Here is a 16509-nt window from a genome sequence, read left to right on the forward strand (position 1 = left end):
AAGCCGAGACATGAGGGAAAAACAAGGCGAAAAATGCGAGACAGTGAGATTTTCAGAGCTACCGACTGAAACTTTACCGATGATTCTGGCTGGCGTCCGGCTTGTCGGGGAGAAGGGGAGACGCTTCAAGGGGGATGGCTGAAGCATTGTGGGTAAGGGGTGGTTGGTGTGCTTCCACTGAGCATACTCGTGGTCACTGTGGGGAGGCAGGACGGCCTGAGACAGCATACCGCTGAACAATGCAAGGAAGAAAATCATTGGTTGATCAGACAGGCAATGATCACACTCCACAAATCACAAATCAGTTTTTAAACACTTCCACAACGTTGAAGATTGAAAAAACTTTGATCAGTTGAAAAGGGTACCAATTCTGACACCGATTACGAATCAGAAATGAACCTCAAAATGTTCAACAGCATTAAAAATGAACACAAAAATGCAGGGACAACTTCAAGTTGCGCTGAGCAATGAAATTCAGTCAATCAGAGCATACAGTACATATCAGAAGAAATTGTGAGATGTTCACGGCTTGGATTAAACTTTGAAAAAGTGAATAGTTGAGAAATCAACATCCCATGTTTTAGGCTACCGTCATCTTCACCAGCAAAAACAACATGCAATCATCACTCACACACATGTATGGCTTAGTTACCCCCGGCAGATTACATCTACATGATAAACGTAAAAACCGTGACAACATAACAGTTACAGATTAAAGTTTCACATCATTAGGTTCAGGTGTCATGCAGACATCCCCTAAAAGTTCAGTGGGATGGTCCACTCACTCGGGAAACTTTTGATTCTGCTCCCAGGACCTGGACGACTCCACTTTGTACCAGGGGAACATCTTGGTCATGTGCTTGAGGAAAACCGAGCAGGCGGTGCGATTGTTGCGCTTGAGGTTCAGCGACTGCTCCCCCTCCGAAGACAACGCCTGCTGGATGATGCGCACGCAGTCATCACAAAACTCGGCCTGGGTGGTCAGAGAAATAAACAATTTGTGGGAATACTTCTTGTTTTCGTCTCTCTGTCTACACTGTATATTTACATTCAAACTTGATATTTGGGCATGCCCCACTGTAACCTCCGGTCTACCGCAACTTGGGGACCAGATAACCAAGGAAAACACATAAACAGGCACACTACTTGCGGCATTGTATCATAAGTTTAGTTTCTCCAAAGTTTTCATTGACAGTTGTAGAGACTAGAAAGTCAAAATGCTGCTAGAAACATGTCACATAATGCAACAAACGTGTCAAAAGATTTACAGCTGTGACAAGTACCCCGATACCTGGCAAAATACTTGTACTTTATGTCTGGCTTCAGTTTAAAACACTAATCACACTTCTCTAGCCAGCAGGTTTATTATGACACAAAGGTGTTTGCCTAAAGTGTGGGGTTAACAGTCTGTATATTACATTTCTGCATGTTTCATATTCAGAGGTATTAGGGACAAGCTATCATTGATGGTATCATGACAGAAATCTAGTACATTGAACTTCTGAACTTACAACAGTCTTGTAGTGTTTGTTTTTCACTCTCCTGCTCACTGCTTTCAGATCTTTTGGGTTGTCAGCCTCTGTTGACGGCTTCTCCACCACACCTCTGAAAAGACTCACCTCTGAGCTAATGGATTCATCCAAATGTTTAATCCCATCTTTGGATAAGACATTATCTGAGGGGGCAACTACACTTTGAGAGTTGGGGGAGTTGTCGCTCGTTTGAATTTCAGATATCCGGTGAGAATCATGACTTGTGGCATCACCAGCTGCTGGGTGAATGATTTGCTTTTTTGGGGAGTCCCTTGCATTGGATGCACTGACATGTGAAAGGTCTGCAGAGTCACTGGTAATGTCACTGTGGGCAGAATTATCCATGTCCTGGGGCCCCTGCTCAATCTGTGCATCTCTTGCATTCCTTGATTCATCTCCCTGAGCATGGGTAACCTCTCTGCATGAACTACCGAGTGAAACAATTCTTTCTTCGTTTTGCTCATTTTTGCATTGCTCTTCCTGTTCTGGAAACATTTGGCAAACCAGTTCAGAAACTACTGCTTCCTTGGGATGGCTTTCAGGAGAGTGCATTCTTACATCTGGAGACTGTTCGCTCAGCTCAACAATGGGAGAGGCAGCCACTGGTTTGGAATCGTCACTGGTTGCAGAAGTGGGATACAGAGGTCTTGACAGTGCTTCATCTTCATCCTGTTTGTCTTGACTACTCCATTCAGTGACACTTTCCCCAGGAAGTATAGATTGTTTGGGAGACCCATCCACATTTTCTTGAAAATCCTGTTTGGGAGACCCATCCACATTTTCTTGAAAATCTTTGGTCGGCACTACAGGTGTTTCCGTTTTCAGGCAGTCAGTGTCTGGTGGGACCGGTAGATCAGTTTGGAGGCACTGCACATTCCCTGAAGTCCTGGTTTCCAATGACGTTTCCTTATGACTGGTTGTATCCACTGTAGTACTTTGGACCGTTTGTGAGTTGGAAGATCTCACTGGTGAGAAATCCATAGAGGTTCCACCCTCAGAATGCTCTCTGGATGACTGATCAGGTTCAGAGGTAGAACTCTCCAGAGAGAGCATTTTCTCTGTACCAACTTCATCAGTTGAGCTGTATTCATTACTCAGTGTTTCCATGATAACTTCATCTTTGATCTCAGTTTCCCTGGCAACAGTACCAGTGGTATCTGGCAAAAGACCCACTGTATCCTCTTCCTTCTGTCCGTCTCCAAGGGAACAAGACTCCAAGGCAACTGAGCTAGCTGTTTTCGACGTTACATCAGTCTTCTCCCCAGCTCTTGGGACCAGATTTCCTGTAAGAACTTTTGGGTCCTTGAGAAATCGGGGCGAGACCCGGCGTGAGGAGAGGTCTATCCTGGAGTCGGCGGGGCTGGAGTGAGAATCAGCTGACAGCGTGTCACTCAGGGCCGGGGAGGCAGTGAGGTCACGGGTTGTTCCGCTGGAACTCGCAGGGGAAGCTGAACGGTTGGCAGACCGACCGTGCTTGACCTGATAACAGAAAGACAAGAATGCCGCAACTGGCTGTGTCAATGAGGTAAGGATCGGGCACTTTGATAAGAAAACAGTGACAGCAAACTTTGCAAGCAGATGAGATCGGAAGATGCGCAGTGGACTAAAGAACATGAAGCAGATTCTTTTAGTGCCACATGGGAAACATTTCTTTGGTGAGTTAGTAGTGTGCTGAGAACCGATGCACTGAATGCCTTGGACAGTATGCTAAAGTACAGTCAGTCTTCAGTCGACAAAGAGAGCAAACTGCATGAAACCAAGCCCATCGCTTCTGTTCCAGAACTCATCAACTTCAAAACAAGTTATATTTCCTGCATGGTAGAAGTGTAAAGTTACCCCACTTTACCATAGTGAGGGTTACATGCACACTCTATCACACACATTAACCCTTACTTCTCCAAACTCATCTGAGTTGTTTTAGAGGATTCACACCAAGCTACTTCTTTCCCATGTCAAACTCCAATTTAATTTCTAAAACAAATCAAGACCCAAGTCACTTTCTTGTTAAGTGAAGCGTCAAATCATGTTATTGTCAAGTCATTTTCAGGTAAGGTCAGATCCCAAGTCATTCAATTACCAAATCCAAGCAGAGCCAAGCAAAGGCAAGCCAATTTTTGGTCTCAAGTCCCGAACAATTGTGGCCCAAGACTGCGACGAGAAATTCAAGTCAATTCTGAAGAACCAGCCTTACATTTACCTTCTTCTCAGAACTGACCAGGTGGGCGGCACTGCGGCAGTGGAACATGGCCCGCAGGACATTCTGGAAGCCCGCTTCCATCTCCTCCTCCAACTCCACCTGCCACTTGGCAGGCCGGACGGGCTCACACTTGACGCAGTGGTAGGGGACGCTCTCAGGAAGATCCGTCATGATGTGGTACATGTCGTCTGTCGTGAGAATGGGGCGGGAACGGTGAAGGTGAACAGAGATACAAGGGTGGATAAAAACAACACGGCAATAAGGGAAGCACCGTTGGTGCGCACACCGTAGAAGTAATTCCTCTCGGGAAAAATGCTGGCTCTAAGAGGAGCTCTAGGTGAGAAAGGTTGCAATGCTGTGAACAGTATGCTCTGTTTGTCTTGGGGGGCACGAACAAACAGAAAACAGTGTTGTATCAAGTCCATCACAAGTCCCTGCAAGTCCCCGTCAGTCCATCACAAGTCCCTGCAAGTCCCCGTCAGTCCATCACAAGTCCCTGCAAGTCCCCGTCAGTCCATCACAAGTCCCTGCAAGTCCCCGTCAGTCCGTCACAAGTCCCTGCAAGTCCCCGTCAGTCCATCACAAGTCCCTGCAAGTCCCCGTCAGTCCATCACAAGTCCCTGCAAGTCCCCGTCAGTCCGTCACAAGTCCCTGCAAGTCCCCGTCAGTCCATCACAAGTCCCTGCAAGTCCCCGTCAGTCCATCACAAGTCCCTGCAAGTCCCCGTCAGTCCGTCACAAGTCCCTGCAAGTCCCCGTCAGTCCGTCACAAGTCCCTGCAAGTCCCCGTCAGTCCATCACAAGTCCCTGCAAGTCCCCGTCAGTCCATCACAAGTCCCTGCAAGTCCCCGTCAGTCCATCACAAGTCCCTGCAAGTCCCCGTCAGTCCATCACAAGTCCCTGCAAGTCCCCGTCAGTCCGTCACAAGTCCCTGCAAGTCCCCATCAGTCCATCACAAGTCCCTGCAAGTCCCCGTCAGTCCGTCACAAGTCCCTGCAAGTCCCCATCAGTCCATCACAAGTCCCTGCAAGTCCCCGTCAGTCCATCACAAGTCCCTGCAAGTCCCCGTCAGTCCATCACAAGTCCCTGCAAGTCCCCGTCAGTCCATCACAAGTCCCTGCAAGTCCCCGTCAGTCCATCACAAGTCCCTGCAAGTCCCCGTCAGTCCATCACAAGTCCCTGCAAGTCCCCGTCAGTCCATCACAAGTCCCTGCAAGTCCCCATCAGTCCATCACAAGTCCCTGCAAGTCCCCGTCAGTCCGTCACAAGTCCCTGCAAGTCCCCATCAGTCCATCACAAGTCCCTGCAAGTCCCCATCAGTCCGTCACAAGTCCCTGCAAGTCCCCATCAGTCCATCACAAGTCCCTGCAAGTCCCCGTCAGTCCATCACAAGTCCCTGCAAGTCCCCGTCAGTCCATCACAAGTCCCTGCAAGTCCCCGTCAGTCCATTACAAGTCCCTGCAAGTCCCCGTCAGTCCATCACAAGTCCCTGCAAGTCCCCGTCAGTCCATCACAAGTCCCTGCAAGTCCCCGTCAGTCCGTCACAAGTCCCTGCAAGTCCCCGTCAGTCCGTCACAAGTCCCCGTCAGTCCATCACAAGTCCCTGCAAGTCCCCATCAGTCCATCACAAGTCCCTGCAAGTCCCCGTCAGTCCGTCACAAGTCCCTGCAAGTCCCCGTCAGTCCATCACAAGTCCCTGCAAGTCCCCATCAGTCCATCACAAGTCCCTGCAAGTCCCCGTCAGTCCATCACAAGTCCCTGCAAGTCCCCGTCAGTCCATCACAAGTCCCTGCAAGTCCCCGTCAGTCCATCACAAGTCCCTGCAAGTCCCCGTCAGTCCATCACAAGTCCCTGCAAGTCCCCGTCAGTCCATCACAAGTCCCTGCAAGTCCCCGTCAGTCCATCACAAGTCCCTGCAAGTCCCCGTCAGTCCATCACAAGTCATTCAGTCTTAAGCTAATTCACAAGCTATTCAAATGAGCTATGACAAAAGCATTCCTTTGTCATTGCTCACCCTGTCACTTGTGACTAGCCTTGTGAAGGGGCATGAGAAAGGACTTGTGAGGGACTTGAATACAACACTGACACAAAAATGGAACACACATCAAGACGTTTCTCACCATCAGCTCTTCTCAGAGCCAACACTTTCTCCTGGAAGAGATTGTTTCAGTGGTGTACCCTCAAACGTTATTTCACCCTACCATGAAGGTGGCAGTCAACAAGGCCCACATGCTTGTGAAAACCTGTTGAACTGCGCGGTCTCACCATGAACTGAGGTATCATACGTTATTGCCACACCACTATTAAACTGAAGCAATGAGCGAAGAACGTCTGTGCACGGTACGCCATTTCCTGGTGCATCAAAACCACTGTGTGCGTCACTCTGTGCTATGACTGACAAATTTTATAGGTTTTTCCTATCCATTATGGTCTCAATTGGTTGAATGGCCTCAGGCAAATTTAACTGCCAGTTTTTAATTGGTGGTAACGGATCAAGCGATCTGCCTTGAGATATCGTCAAAAAGGAAACATGTGTTTTGCCATGTGTCTTTTCAATGCGTGCTGTTCATTTCAGCCTCTCAACTGAGCAGACCCTTCTTTCATCCTAAATTAGTGACGTTACAAGCCAAGAATGTTTGGATTTGGCTCCCTTTTTGTCTTGACTGTTACCCTATGCCTTGTAGAAGGTATCCTAGATGTTTTTTTGTCAAAGAATTCTGTATTCAATTTATTGAAAAAGTTTACAGCACGAATCACAAATCAACTGGTTGACACAAGAGCCACCAGATAACGCTTGAAGGCCCAGAGTCAACGAATCGGCCCTTATCTCAAAAGCTTGACTCTGCTAGGGATTCTGACTTCAAAAATCACAACCTACAACCAAATGCAAGCCGGGGATGAGTGGTCTCGGTATTTCATATGGGGTTAGCGTACCTGTCAGGCCCTCGCACTTAGCGTGCACCCAGCGGTCACACTCCGCACACTGCATCATCTTGGACTCGTAGTCGTCGTCCTCATAGCACTGGCTGCAGATGGGACAGTAATTCCCTGCAGGGACCAAAGAAACATTGGAATATACAACTATCGCCGACCACGCCAAAAACCCAGCGAGTTTGCTGACCATTATGTGCGCCACCACTGAACTATCCACTCACTCACAAATGTCCCTAACCCTAGAAAAGCAAGTTTAAAAAAATCTTTTTGCTACATGGCATGCCAGTAAATCTATGAGTACATCTGTCAAGTTTAAAATTCAGTCTGATGCAGGGGTCATTCATTTTCAAGGCCTCAGCCGCTTGCGATTAGGAAAGTATAACTTTCTTGCTAGCCTGTCACAGAAGTACAAAATGACGAACATGTCTTCTTCACCTACAGGTTGTACACCACCGATTTTCACAGAAACCGAAATCAAATTCAAGGTAATGAAGAGAAATCCACCATACATCCAGCAGAGCGGTTGTTGAAAGCCCTGACAAAACTGACTTTTCAGGGCTTTTTAACAGCTGACGAAGGACGAGTTTGCAGAAATAAATTGCTGCAATTCTGAGAAACTTTTACATGGGGCTTTTGCACAAATAACTTAACATTAGTAAACTTTAATAACGTGCTTAAGATGCAAGTCCAAAATTTGGCAAATCAAAATCCTGAAAGTTGAAAGAATCTTAAGGAAAAAACATTCCTACAAATTGACGTCAACAGCATTAAATATTAAATTTGCAAAGTCCTTGTGCAAAAAAAATACAGCTTGATGGGAGGATATCCAACTGTACACACACCAAAGATTCATGAATATTCATCACCTCACCTCTGTCAAAGAGTTTACCGCAGTCTTGACATAGCGAGAAGTCATGCGACCACTGGGCGTTGGGTGCCTGACCCGGGGTGGTGGCTCCACAGCTTTTACACTTGACGCACTTTGTGCACACCTTTGATGAACACGAGACCACACAGTCATTCAACAATGTATGAAACCGGATTCCCGATTCCTAGAATGTTCTTGCCTGTTCCTCCTCAATCCTCCACTGTGCAGGAAACTAATGGCATATTCCTTGATGCTCCAGGAGTGTCGAGCCATTTATGCCATGTACAAATGGACTGACTGTTTTGGACTGACTGTGTTCAGGGGTGCGAGTGGCCAGTTAAAATCAAAACCGAAAACAGCTGGCAAAAAGCTGAAATGTGAACAGTTCCTTTACTTTTGTACAAATCAAGTGTACAAAAAAGCGGAAATACAAGGTCAACATCTAAACCAAACAAATTTGAAATACGTTGAAGATTCCAAGAATGGATTTTGAAGAATCTAGGAAAATTTAGGATTGACGTGGTAATCCGCTTGGTTCTGTCGCTTCACTGTACGCTGTCTCAACTAGACACAGGTAACGGTAACAGTTGAGCGGGATAAGGAAATAAAGAGAATTCCAAAACATGCGGCAGCGGGGTTGAAACAAAAGACTGTGATTTTCAAGTGCTTTTAGCAACTAACACAGAATGAGTTCTCTCTTAAAAGGTGACAGATACATCGATCTTGCACACAGGATGTCTGCAAGAAGTACAGAGAAATAGCTAAACTTGAATGATTAAATCTCCCACCCACTTGAATTTTGGGATGGAAGATCCTGAAATCTGAACGACTGCTTTGGCAAACAGCAGCTTTCGGTAGGCGTTACTGTGCAACAAACTTGAGTACTAAATATTATTTTGAAAGACCAGAAAGAGGCGCAGTGAATAAATCCAGACGCTGAGGGCTGATCGATCCTGGCGGGGAAAACGGATATTGGAATAATGAAGACGATTTCTCACCCATATCTTTCTCCTTTTAGATGGCTTGGTTGGATAGTTTGGCCCCAGGCACTCCGGATGGTAACTACTGTGGCATTTGTCGCATGTCAGAAGCTGCAAAGGACACCAATAAGAAACGCTGCCAAAAAATGCATTTGACTTGGCATGTTCCCAGTTTTTTTCTTCATGTGACCTGCCACGGCATGTTGAGGAATGATTTTCGACATGACTTTTTACGTATATCCAACCTCAGCTGCCGATTACTCAAAGCAAGGTTTTGGGGATCATTCCTCATTTAGCCTCAGCAGGTCACAAATGATAAGTATGTGGATGTACCCTCCATCAAGACGGTGTTACCCGCAGTCGCACTGTGAAATGCATGGAAAAGTGCACCGACCTTGTCTTGCCTGCCGCAGACGTGGCAGAACTTGCACCGTCGGCAGCACCAGTTCTCTGTCTCTCCCTCCAGAGGGCGCTCGTACTCTTCCAGGCAGAAGGAGTGAAATGGTTCGCAGCACACATTGCAATAGATCAGCTGTTGGCATGGAACAGATTACACCCATGGTTTGAAAACATGTTCCAAAAAAATCTTAGCAGATGCAAACAAGAGTATCATTTGGTGACAATGCAATCTCTGCTATCAACCGCATGGAGACTGTGTTAATTTTGCCTGAAAATATGGAATCTTGAAAAGGCATTGAAGATACAGCTGAATGCAACAAGAACTGATTTACTGAAGTCAAAATTTACTGTGGCCCAGCGTGCTTTGCACGCTTTGAATTACACAGTGAAAAGGCTCATTGTTCGGTGGCATGCAGCTCTACTCGCGTAGCTGGTGATTATGATGCAAATTCAGTCTTTTCATTTCTGGGCTACACACAGGCCAATCACCATATATACAAGAGCCAGGGTCTGCCTTCTTTCACCATGTCCGCTCGAGCGTGGGCCGAGAATAATAGCTGAAAAGCGGGCTGAGGGATCTCAATTTTTACGGCGGCTCTTACTGTCTCCCAGAGCAAAGGGGTTAAAAGAGATTGTTTGGAAACTCCTAAAATCAGGAAAATGCTCCAGAAACAAATGATGAAATCTCCTGACAAATGTCATCCCATGACAGCAAAACGGAATTTCCCAAACAATTTTTTGTGACGTCAGAAATTCACTTTCAGGTTTGCCTCCTTAATAACCATTTGGGTTCCGTTTCAGAGATGCCCTTTAGATTTACGTACCTCATGTTTACCGGTGCTGCTACATAGGTAGCACACAGTGCGGGGGACCATCGGCTCAGACGATAAGATGGCGATACCACGCTGCCATGCTGTGTCAATGTCATAATCCTCCTGAGTGGAATAACGAGCAAAGACAGAAAAATATGTTGATTGTACCCCGACAGTCCCAAATCCTCCAATTAGGGTTAGGGTAGGGTTAAAATGTAGAACACAGCTATATTTGTGATTTGTAAAGCGAAGGACGACAGACCTCTTACGATATTGTTTTCTGTATCTGCCACCAGTCCACCCACCCCCGGAAACAGCGCTCTTCAGATTTTGCCACATGAAGTTAAGATTCAGTCAGAAATTTTATCCATTTTCCTATTCTTCTTGGGTGTCGCCATCGGCTCGCTCCCGCATGACCTTCTTAAAACCTAATCTTCTCCTGCACACGTGGGGTCGTATCCTATGTAATCCTTTTATCACAGTTCCAGAGGGCAACAGGGAAAAAGCACTTACTTCAGAGTTTTCTATGAAAGCATTCTACGCGCGCTAAACCGTAATGCTCAAATTTTGGCTCAACAGAAAGAAGGACCAAGATTTTTCCTATGTGTGGTGTGCACTAGGGCAGCATCGGCGGCCTCTGACCTTGAAGTCGATGTTGATACGATGGTGTGTAATCTTCAGGGGCTCGATCTGGGGTTTAGCCTTCAATTTGGCCACAGTCAGGCTGGAAGAGCTGGTCCGGTTGGCCTCCAACTTGCGCAGCTTTGCCTGAAGATTGAGACCAGGAAAGAGAAACAAAATTGTCGTAGAGGGTATTTTATTAGGATTCAGGTCTAATGTACGATGAGCAAGGTACACTGATACGCAACTACTGTGAATGCTGCTTGGAGTTTTGTCTGAAGTGATAGAAACTTGTGATGAAGGGTGTCGGCAATCTTATTCCTAAAGGTTCAAGTAAATGAAGTTCCAGCACGGATACCAACTTCTTTTTTACTAACGGACAAACGGGATTGATTTTAATGAAAGGTTTTACACTGACATATATTCATAAACAACATATAATCGGTGCTTGTTTAAGAGCTAAAGAAAAAATCATTAGCCTACTCGAGTGGGACTCGAACCCAAGACCTCCTCCTTTCTAATGCAGACATCTTAATGACTCGCCCATGGAGCTTGCCAGGGTTGGAATTGCTTTACCCTGAATTTCAAGTCATGGCCAAGCCATTCGGACATGGCCCGAAAGCAACCTTTACAAGGCTTTTGTCTCTTGTTCATGATAACATCCTAGATCCAAATAGGCTCGCTACTGCAGGGACGCAACACAAGTGCATGCACCACACACTGGAACTTAAGGGGCACATATTTTGTCAAGTCATAACACTATTAATTGAAAGATGCATGTGAAGCCTCTGGGTAAGCATTGCAATGGCTTCTGAATCTCGTGGCTAGATTACATCTTAGAGAAAAAAAATCCCACCTTCTCCTTTTCCAGCTGCATGCGCTCGGCCCGGCTCATGGGCCTGCTGGACGAGAAGACCTTGATGGCGTCATGTCGGGTGGGCAGCTTGATCCTCGCCTTGGGCTTGCCCAGGCGCGACCGCTGCTTGAACGGCGACGTCCTGTGCAGGTTGGTCCGTGACTGGGAGCCCGCTCCCTGGACCCCTACCTGCTTGTCCGACGACTGGTAGAACCGCCTCACCGCGTCCGGTACGGGAACCTGCTCTCTGATACCTTCACGGACTGCAAAGTGAGACCAGCCACAACAACCAAAAAACGATGGCAAAGTGTCATTTTTGCATTCCCAAATGCATAAGACCGTTTGAACATTTTGATAGGTTGAGAGTATGTCACCATGGGTGGATTCTATCCATTGATAAACCATGAATGAATTTATCATTGTCGCATCGACAGGGGAACAAGCTTTCTGTCCATATTTGTAGCCAAAGCCCTCTCTATTAGCACATCAACTGTTGGCAGTAATTTCACAGGGTGTCCCCACTCGCACAAGATGTATGCATGTTCATGTATTTATAGGCTACCCTCTGCCCATACGCTCTCGCAATGGCCAACAGTATGCAATGCATTTGTCACATTGCCAGCAGTGTTGGCGCCTCTAGTTCACAGTACAAATCCCTTTTGTGCACAAGTATATTCGTGGTGGTAGAATGCAGTGCACCTGTTAGTTCTAATACACTTAGAGTAAGCAGTTTACCGTGTTCATCCCTACCCCCTCCCAAATACTCCAAAATCCTTTTCTGCAAAGTGGAGGAATTTGGAGGATTAAAGGTGTATGGCAAAAGTGCATGACTGATTTCGAAGGATGCCATAGGTGAAGGTCATGGATTAGACCTTATGTTGTTTGTGCTTGGTCAAGCACACGTTTTATCAGCCCAATATTTCTTTTGAATCAACTGCACAGCTCAAGAGTGCCATTCGCACTGCCTCAACATCATGACAGGAATTGCCGGAGTATTTTGAAGGGTTCGGGCGGTTAGGCACATCTCCAAATGAAATTTCCAAGAAATTTTGTAGGATTTTGGAGGATTCAGGATGGTTCCTAGTAAAAAGGCCTAGGGGGTTAGGGTTAATGAACACAGCCATGTTTGGTACTATCTGGCTCAGTTTTTGCCAAATCTAGAGTATGTGTTGCCAGGCAATAAACGCAGTGACTCTACTCCAGGACAAATCAAGTACCCGCTCCCTGGACATCGCACCCATTCTCTTTGAAGTTCAAACCTCCCGAGAGATTCCACCCATAGTTAATCAGATTCTCTCTAGTTGAGTGTTTGGATTTCTATGAACGATCAGGCATACCTTCTTGTAGCACTGTACTTTTGTACTGAGGGTTCCAGCATTTCCGGTGTCTAAAAGGAGAAAATAAATGAACCCATTTCTTTCAAGACATCGAAAAGAAACCAAACAGAATCAAAGTTTGATGCACAGAGAGAAAAACAATGTAGGAGAAAGGTCCAAGTGAAACCCAGTTTCCGTATGGTCGTACCGATTACCAACAGAATGCCAGAAATCAAGGTACAGTCATAGAAAAAGATGGAGGCTGGTCAACAAAACCGGGAGCAGACAGTCAGGTTGAAGACTGAACTTTGCCGACTATCAACACGTACGTCCATGTTTGTGTCTGCCATGAGAACTCACAATAAAGGGATTGGAAATGTCTTATCGCTGGGACTGTTCCACGAATGACAGTGCCTGTGCATCTTCATGGTGACACGGAACCATTAGCTTAATATCTGCATTGCTGCAACTGGTCAACGGTCAGCATCAACTCAAGTCTGACACCTGTCTGCCATAAGATACACATATGCCCAAAAAGTTGCACCTTCAGAAATACAATAATTTATACACCCCGAAATCTAGGGTAACAGTTCATTAACAGTACTTTGAATCTTTAGAAAGTTCACCAGAAAATGGAGTTCAGATTCCCACTGATGTACGGGCAATACTATGATCAATTTTCTACTTACATACAGGCCTGCCGCTTGGTGTTGGGGCCTCCAAACTTTGTCTTGTCTCTGAGCATAAGACAAAAAATTGAAGCTGGTACAACAACACACTAATCATTGAAAAAAGTAGACTGAATATTTCAGAGACTGGAAATAAACAGTAACGAGTCCAATACAATGTCAACAGTCGATGAGTCAATGCTCAAACATACTTTAAAAAATGTGCCAAAACACAAAGTACGGACAATTTGTGGAATTTGGGATGTGGAAAAAACTGTGAATATGCATTCAACGCTCAAATCCACAGCCAGTGTCGTTTAATTAAAAAAACTATGAGTAACCTTTACCAATGTACACTACAGTACAACCACCACTGCCCATTTGCACACCAGCACACTCCTCTAGCATCAAAACACTGGTTCTGTGCACATTCTGGTGAAAATAACTTGTGTATATTCTCAGCTCTGGGTGTACATGAGCCTTCAACTGTATAGCATAATTCCATCTGCTGACCTGATTCAAGAGTCTGCCATTTTGAATGGAAAGGAAGGCAATGCCTTTACAGACTTTTTGTGGGAAAAAAAGATGACAAAGCTGGGGCAAGTTATAGCTCACCACCATTTTGGTAAATTCCAACACTGATAGCAAATCGTGAAATCTTTACTGTCAACACTGAGGGTATTCCTGTACTTGTAGTAAGACGGGCCTTTTTCCTCTTTCAGAGTGTTCAATAAACAAAGTGGAATCAGGGAAGATAATCCAAAATGTCCGTCTCACGAAAATGGCCAAAATGGCTCACACTAGTCAGCCACACAGGACCACCGATACTGTGTGTCCATACCATTGCCTTCTAAGGCACTAGTGGTGTGCATCCAGGTCTTGGGACCGGGCGAAAGAGGTCAAATTGAGCTTACTTTCCCTAAAATTTTTGTTTTCACTTTTTACTCCACAAACGAAAATGCTGGCACTTTTTAATTCCTTAAAAACAAAAAGCCAACATTTGGATAAGAGGAGGGAGGCAAACACCCTGCTCCTCCCCCTCCCAACCTGGTTGCACCAACCCCCAATCCCTTCTTCACAACTTACAGGCAGAATTCGCACTCTCCGCAGTCGTCCTTACGCTGGCAGGGCCCGCACTTGCCGCACCGTCGCCGCTTGGCAGAGCCCACCTTCAGCCCCTTGAAAGGGGCCACCCGGAACTTCTGGTCGTGTCTCCAGGGCAGGTTCCCTCCGGACGCCCCCTTCTTTCTCCCCTGCTGCTGCGGCTGGTCGTCCTCCAGGCCCAGGAGCTCCTGTCGTATCTTCTTGTAGTTGGCACCCCGGTTCTTGCGGCTGTACTTGCTGGGGGACTCTGCTTCGTCCCCCTCGAGCTGTGTCTCTTTAGGACGACATCAAAATGTCAGAGAATTTTAAGTCTTTTCATCAATAGCAAGGTATTAGGACTTGGAAGCGGCCTCCCAATCCTAGATTAGATTCGATAAGTAATTTACGAGATAAATTTGAATAAAAACTGGTACACTCAGTTCTTTAAATTCACTTCCCCCCATACCGACACTGTTGCTATACCTGGTGATACGGGGCAAGCTTTTGCTTAGTTACATAAGAGACGCCTGCACCAACACACTGCTTTTAATGGATTAGAAGGGCACAAAGGAACCAGTCCATTCCAGAGATGATGGTCACCAGCAAAAGCTTGCATTGAATTCCCAGGTAGAGCAACAGAGTCTGTAGTCTGGGAAATCCAAATTATGTTCATGTGCAATCAGATAACTCGGTGTATTCGAAAAGGCTTATTGAAATCCAAAGGACTGAATTACAACTAGACAGATGTGCCGAAGGTGAGTGTATACAGGCATGCCAAGTTGGCAATAGACAGCCAAGATCTTAGGGGAGGGAATGGTGGATTCTTTCCCTTCCCCTGTCTCCACCTGCTGGGCACTGATTGAATGAATGGCCAACGACAGGAACAAAAACCCTTGAAGTGTCCATACACTCTTATTTTCTTATTCCTACGTACCAATCTTGATCGGCTCTTCCACTTGGCCCCTATCCTCCTGGGGTAGAGCGCTGAGTGTGCGCTCGGCAGCAGAGGCAGGATCGGGAAAGGTAGCGACCTCTAACCCCAAGGCTACCGAGGCCCGCCTGCACACGTGTTTGATTCTTGGCCCATGGGAGGTGATGACTGCAGGGGCGACTTGGGCATCCATTCCGGGCATCTAGAAAAGCAAAAATCAGAATCCTCGAAACATTCGTTTAAAAGACCAGCTCCACAAAAAAACGGACGCTGATACGGCTTGGGCATTTAGTTGTATCCATTCTCTAGAGCCCGTAAACATTAGTTTATGACTGGCCACAATTTTCATTACAATTCATCGATACCTTTGAAGTCAGAGGGTCAAAAGAAGGTTTAAAACTTACAGACTTCAAATATGTTTCAAACAATTTCTTTACTTCACTTTTCAAAACAACCCTCTTGCTGTGTGATGGTATGTGCCTTTCACAGGTTCAGTGGAAACTCATTGATAAGAGCACTGTGAATACAAGATTCTGCTTATAACAAGGAAATGTTTAGGTCCTGATCCTTTTGTTTTTCATTGTTTTCATTCCTGATAATACAAAGCTCCAGTTTTACCTGTAACCCTAACCCCCCTAGGTCCTTTTGGCTTGGGACCCTCCTCAATCCTCCAGAATCTTCCAATTTGGGGGGTGAAAAAATTGCATTCTCCCTCAATCCTCAAGTTCTTGAAAATGTTACTTGGAAGTGTGCCTAATGCCTCAATCCTTCAAAATTCTCCGGCAATTCCAGTCATTATGTTGAGGCAGTGCGAATGGCATTCTTGAGCGGTGCGGTTGATTCAATAGAAATATTGGGCGGAATTTATGCATGACTAAGCAAGAAGAACACAAGGTCTAACCCACGACCTTCATGCAAGGTATCCTTCGCAATAAGCCATACACTTTTCATTCACCATCAATCCTCCAAAATCCTTCAAAACCTCCCAAGGGATTTTGGAGGATTGAGGAGGGTTAGGGTTAACAAGGCAATTTGCCCAGTTCCAACAAATTCTTACTAATGAAATTTGACAAATCATGGGCATTTATGGAGGAGTTTGGCCTGTCAGCCCGTCCCTGGGTACCCAGACTGTTAGATCGTGTTTACATGTTCACCTGTTAAACTGATTAAATCCCGGTTGTGACGTTGTTCCACCTACCTTGGCTGGCTTGTCTGCTGTCTGCTCTGGTGACATGTCAGCCTCCATGGCCTCCACCATTTGCTTGGATACTGTCGGGAAAAGAAACACCGACTGTAACTTGCTGCCGTGCGAG

The 16509-nt window shown here is 46.0% G+C and overlaps 1 protein-coding gene across 1 annotated transcript in view; it reads right to left on the minus strand.

Annotated features, from left to right (window-relative positions):
* Positions 1–16509, minus strand: part of LOC110983880 (histone-lysine N-methyltransferase 2A-like) — a 46711-nt gene that overhangs the window by 21959 nt on the left and 8243 nt on the right. The window contains exons 3-18 of the mRNA XM_022243508.2: positions 16395–16465; positions 15200–15398; positions 14269–14560; positions 13204–13251; positions 12536–12585; positions 11199–11461; positions 10364–10489; positions 9734–9844; positions 8905–9042; positions 8529–8621; positions 7534–7654; positions 6663–6776; positions 3730–3917; positions 1512–3011; positions 786–973; positions 78–232 (exon numbers count right to left, since the gene is read on the minus strand). Of these exons, the coding sequence (XP_022099200.2) occupies positions 78–232; positions 786–973; positions 1512–3011; positions 3730–3917; positions 6663–6776; positions 7534–7654; positions 8529–8621; positions 8905–9042; positions 9734–9844; positions 10364–10489; positions 11199–11461; positions 12536–12585; positions 13204–13251; positions 14269–14560; positions 15200–15398; positions 16395–16465 (3657 nt within the window). The remainder of the gene's footprint in view (positions 1–77; positions 233–785; positions 974–1511; positions 3012–3729; positions 3918–6662; positions 6777–7533; positions 7655–8528; positions 8622–8904; positions 9043–9733; positions 9845–10363; positions 10490–11198; positions 11462–12535; positions 12586–13203; positions 13252–14268; positions 14561–15199; positions 15399–16394; positions 16466–16509) is intronic.

This window comes from Acanthaster planci, linkage group LG10 (assembly GCF_054643075.1).
Source record: "Acanthaster planci isolate LZ-2023a linkage group LG10, COTS_SCS, whole genome shotgun sequence".
NCBI classification, from domain to species: domain Eukaryota; kingdom Metazoa; phylum Echinodermata; class Asteroidea; order Valvatida; family Acanthasteridae; genus Acanthaster; species Acanthaster planci.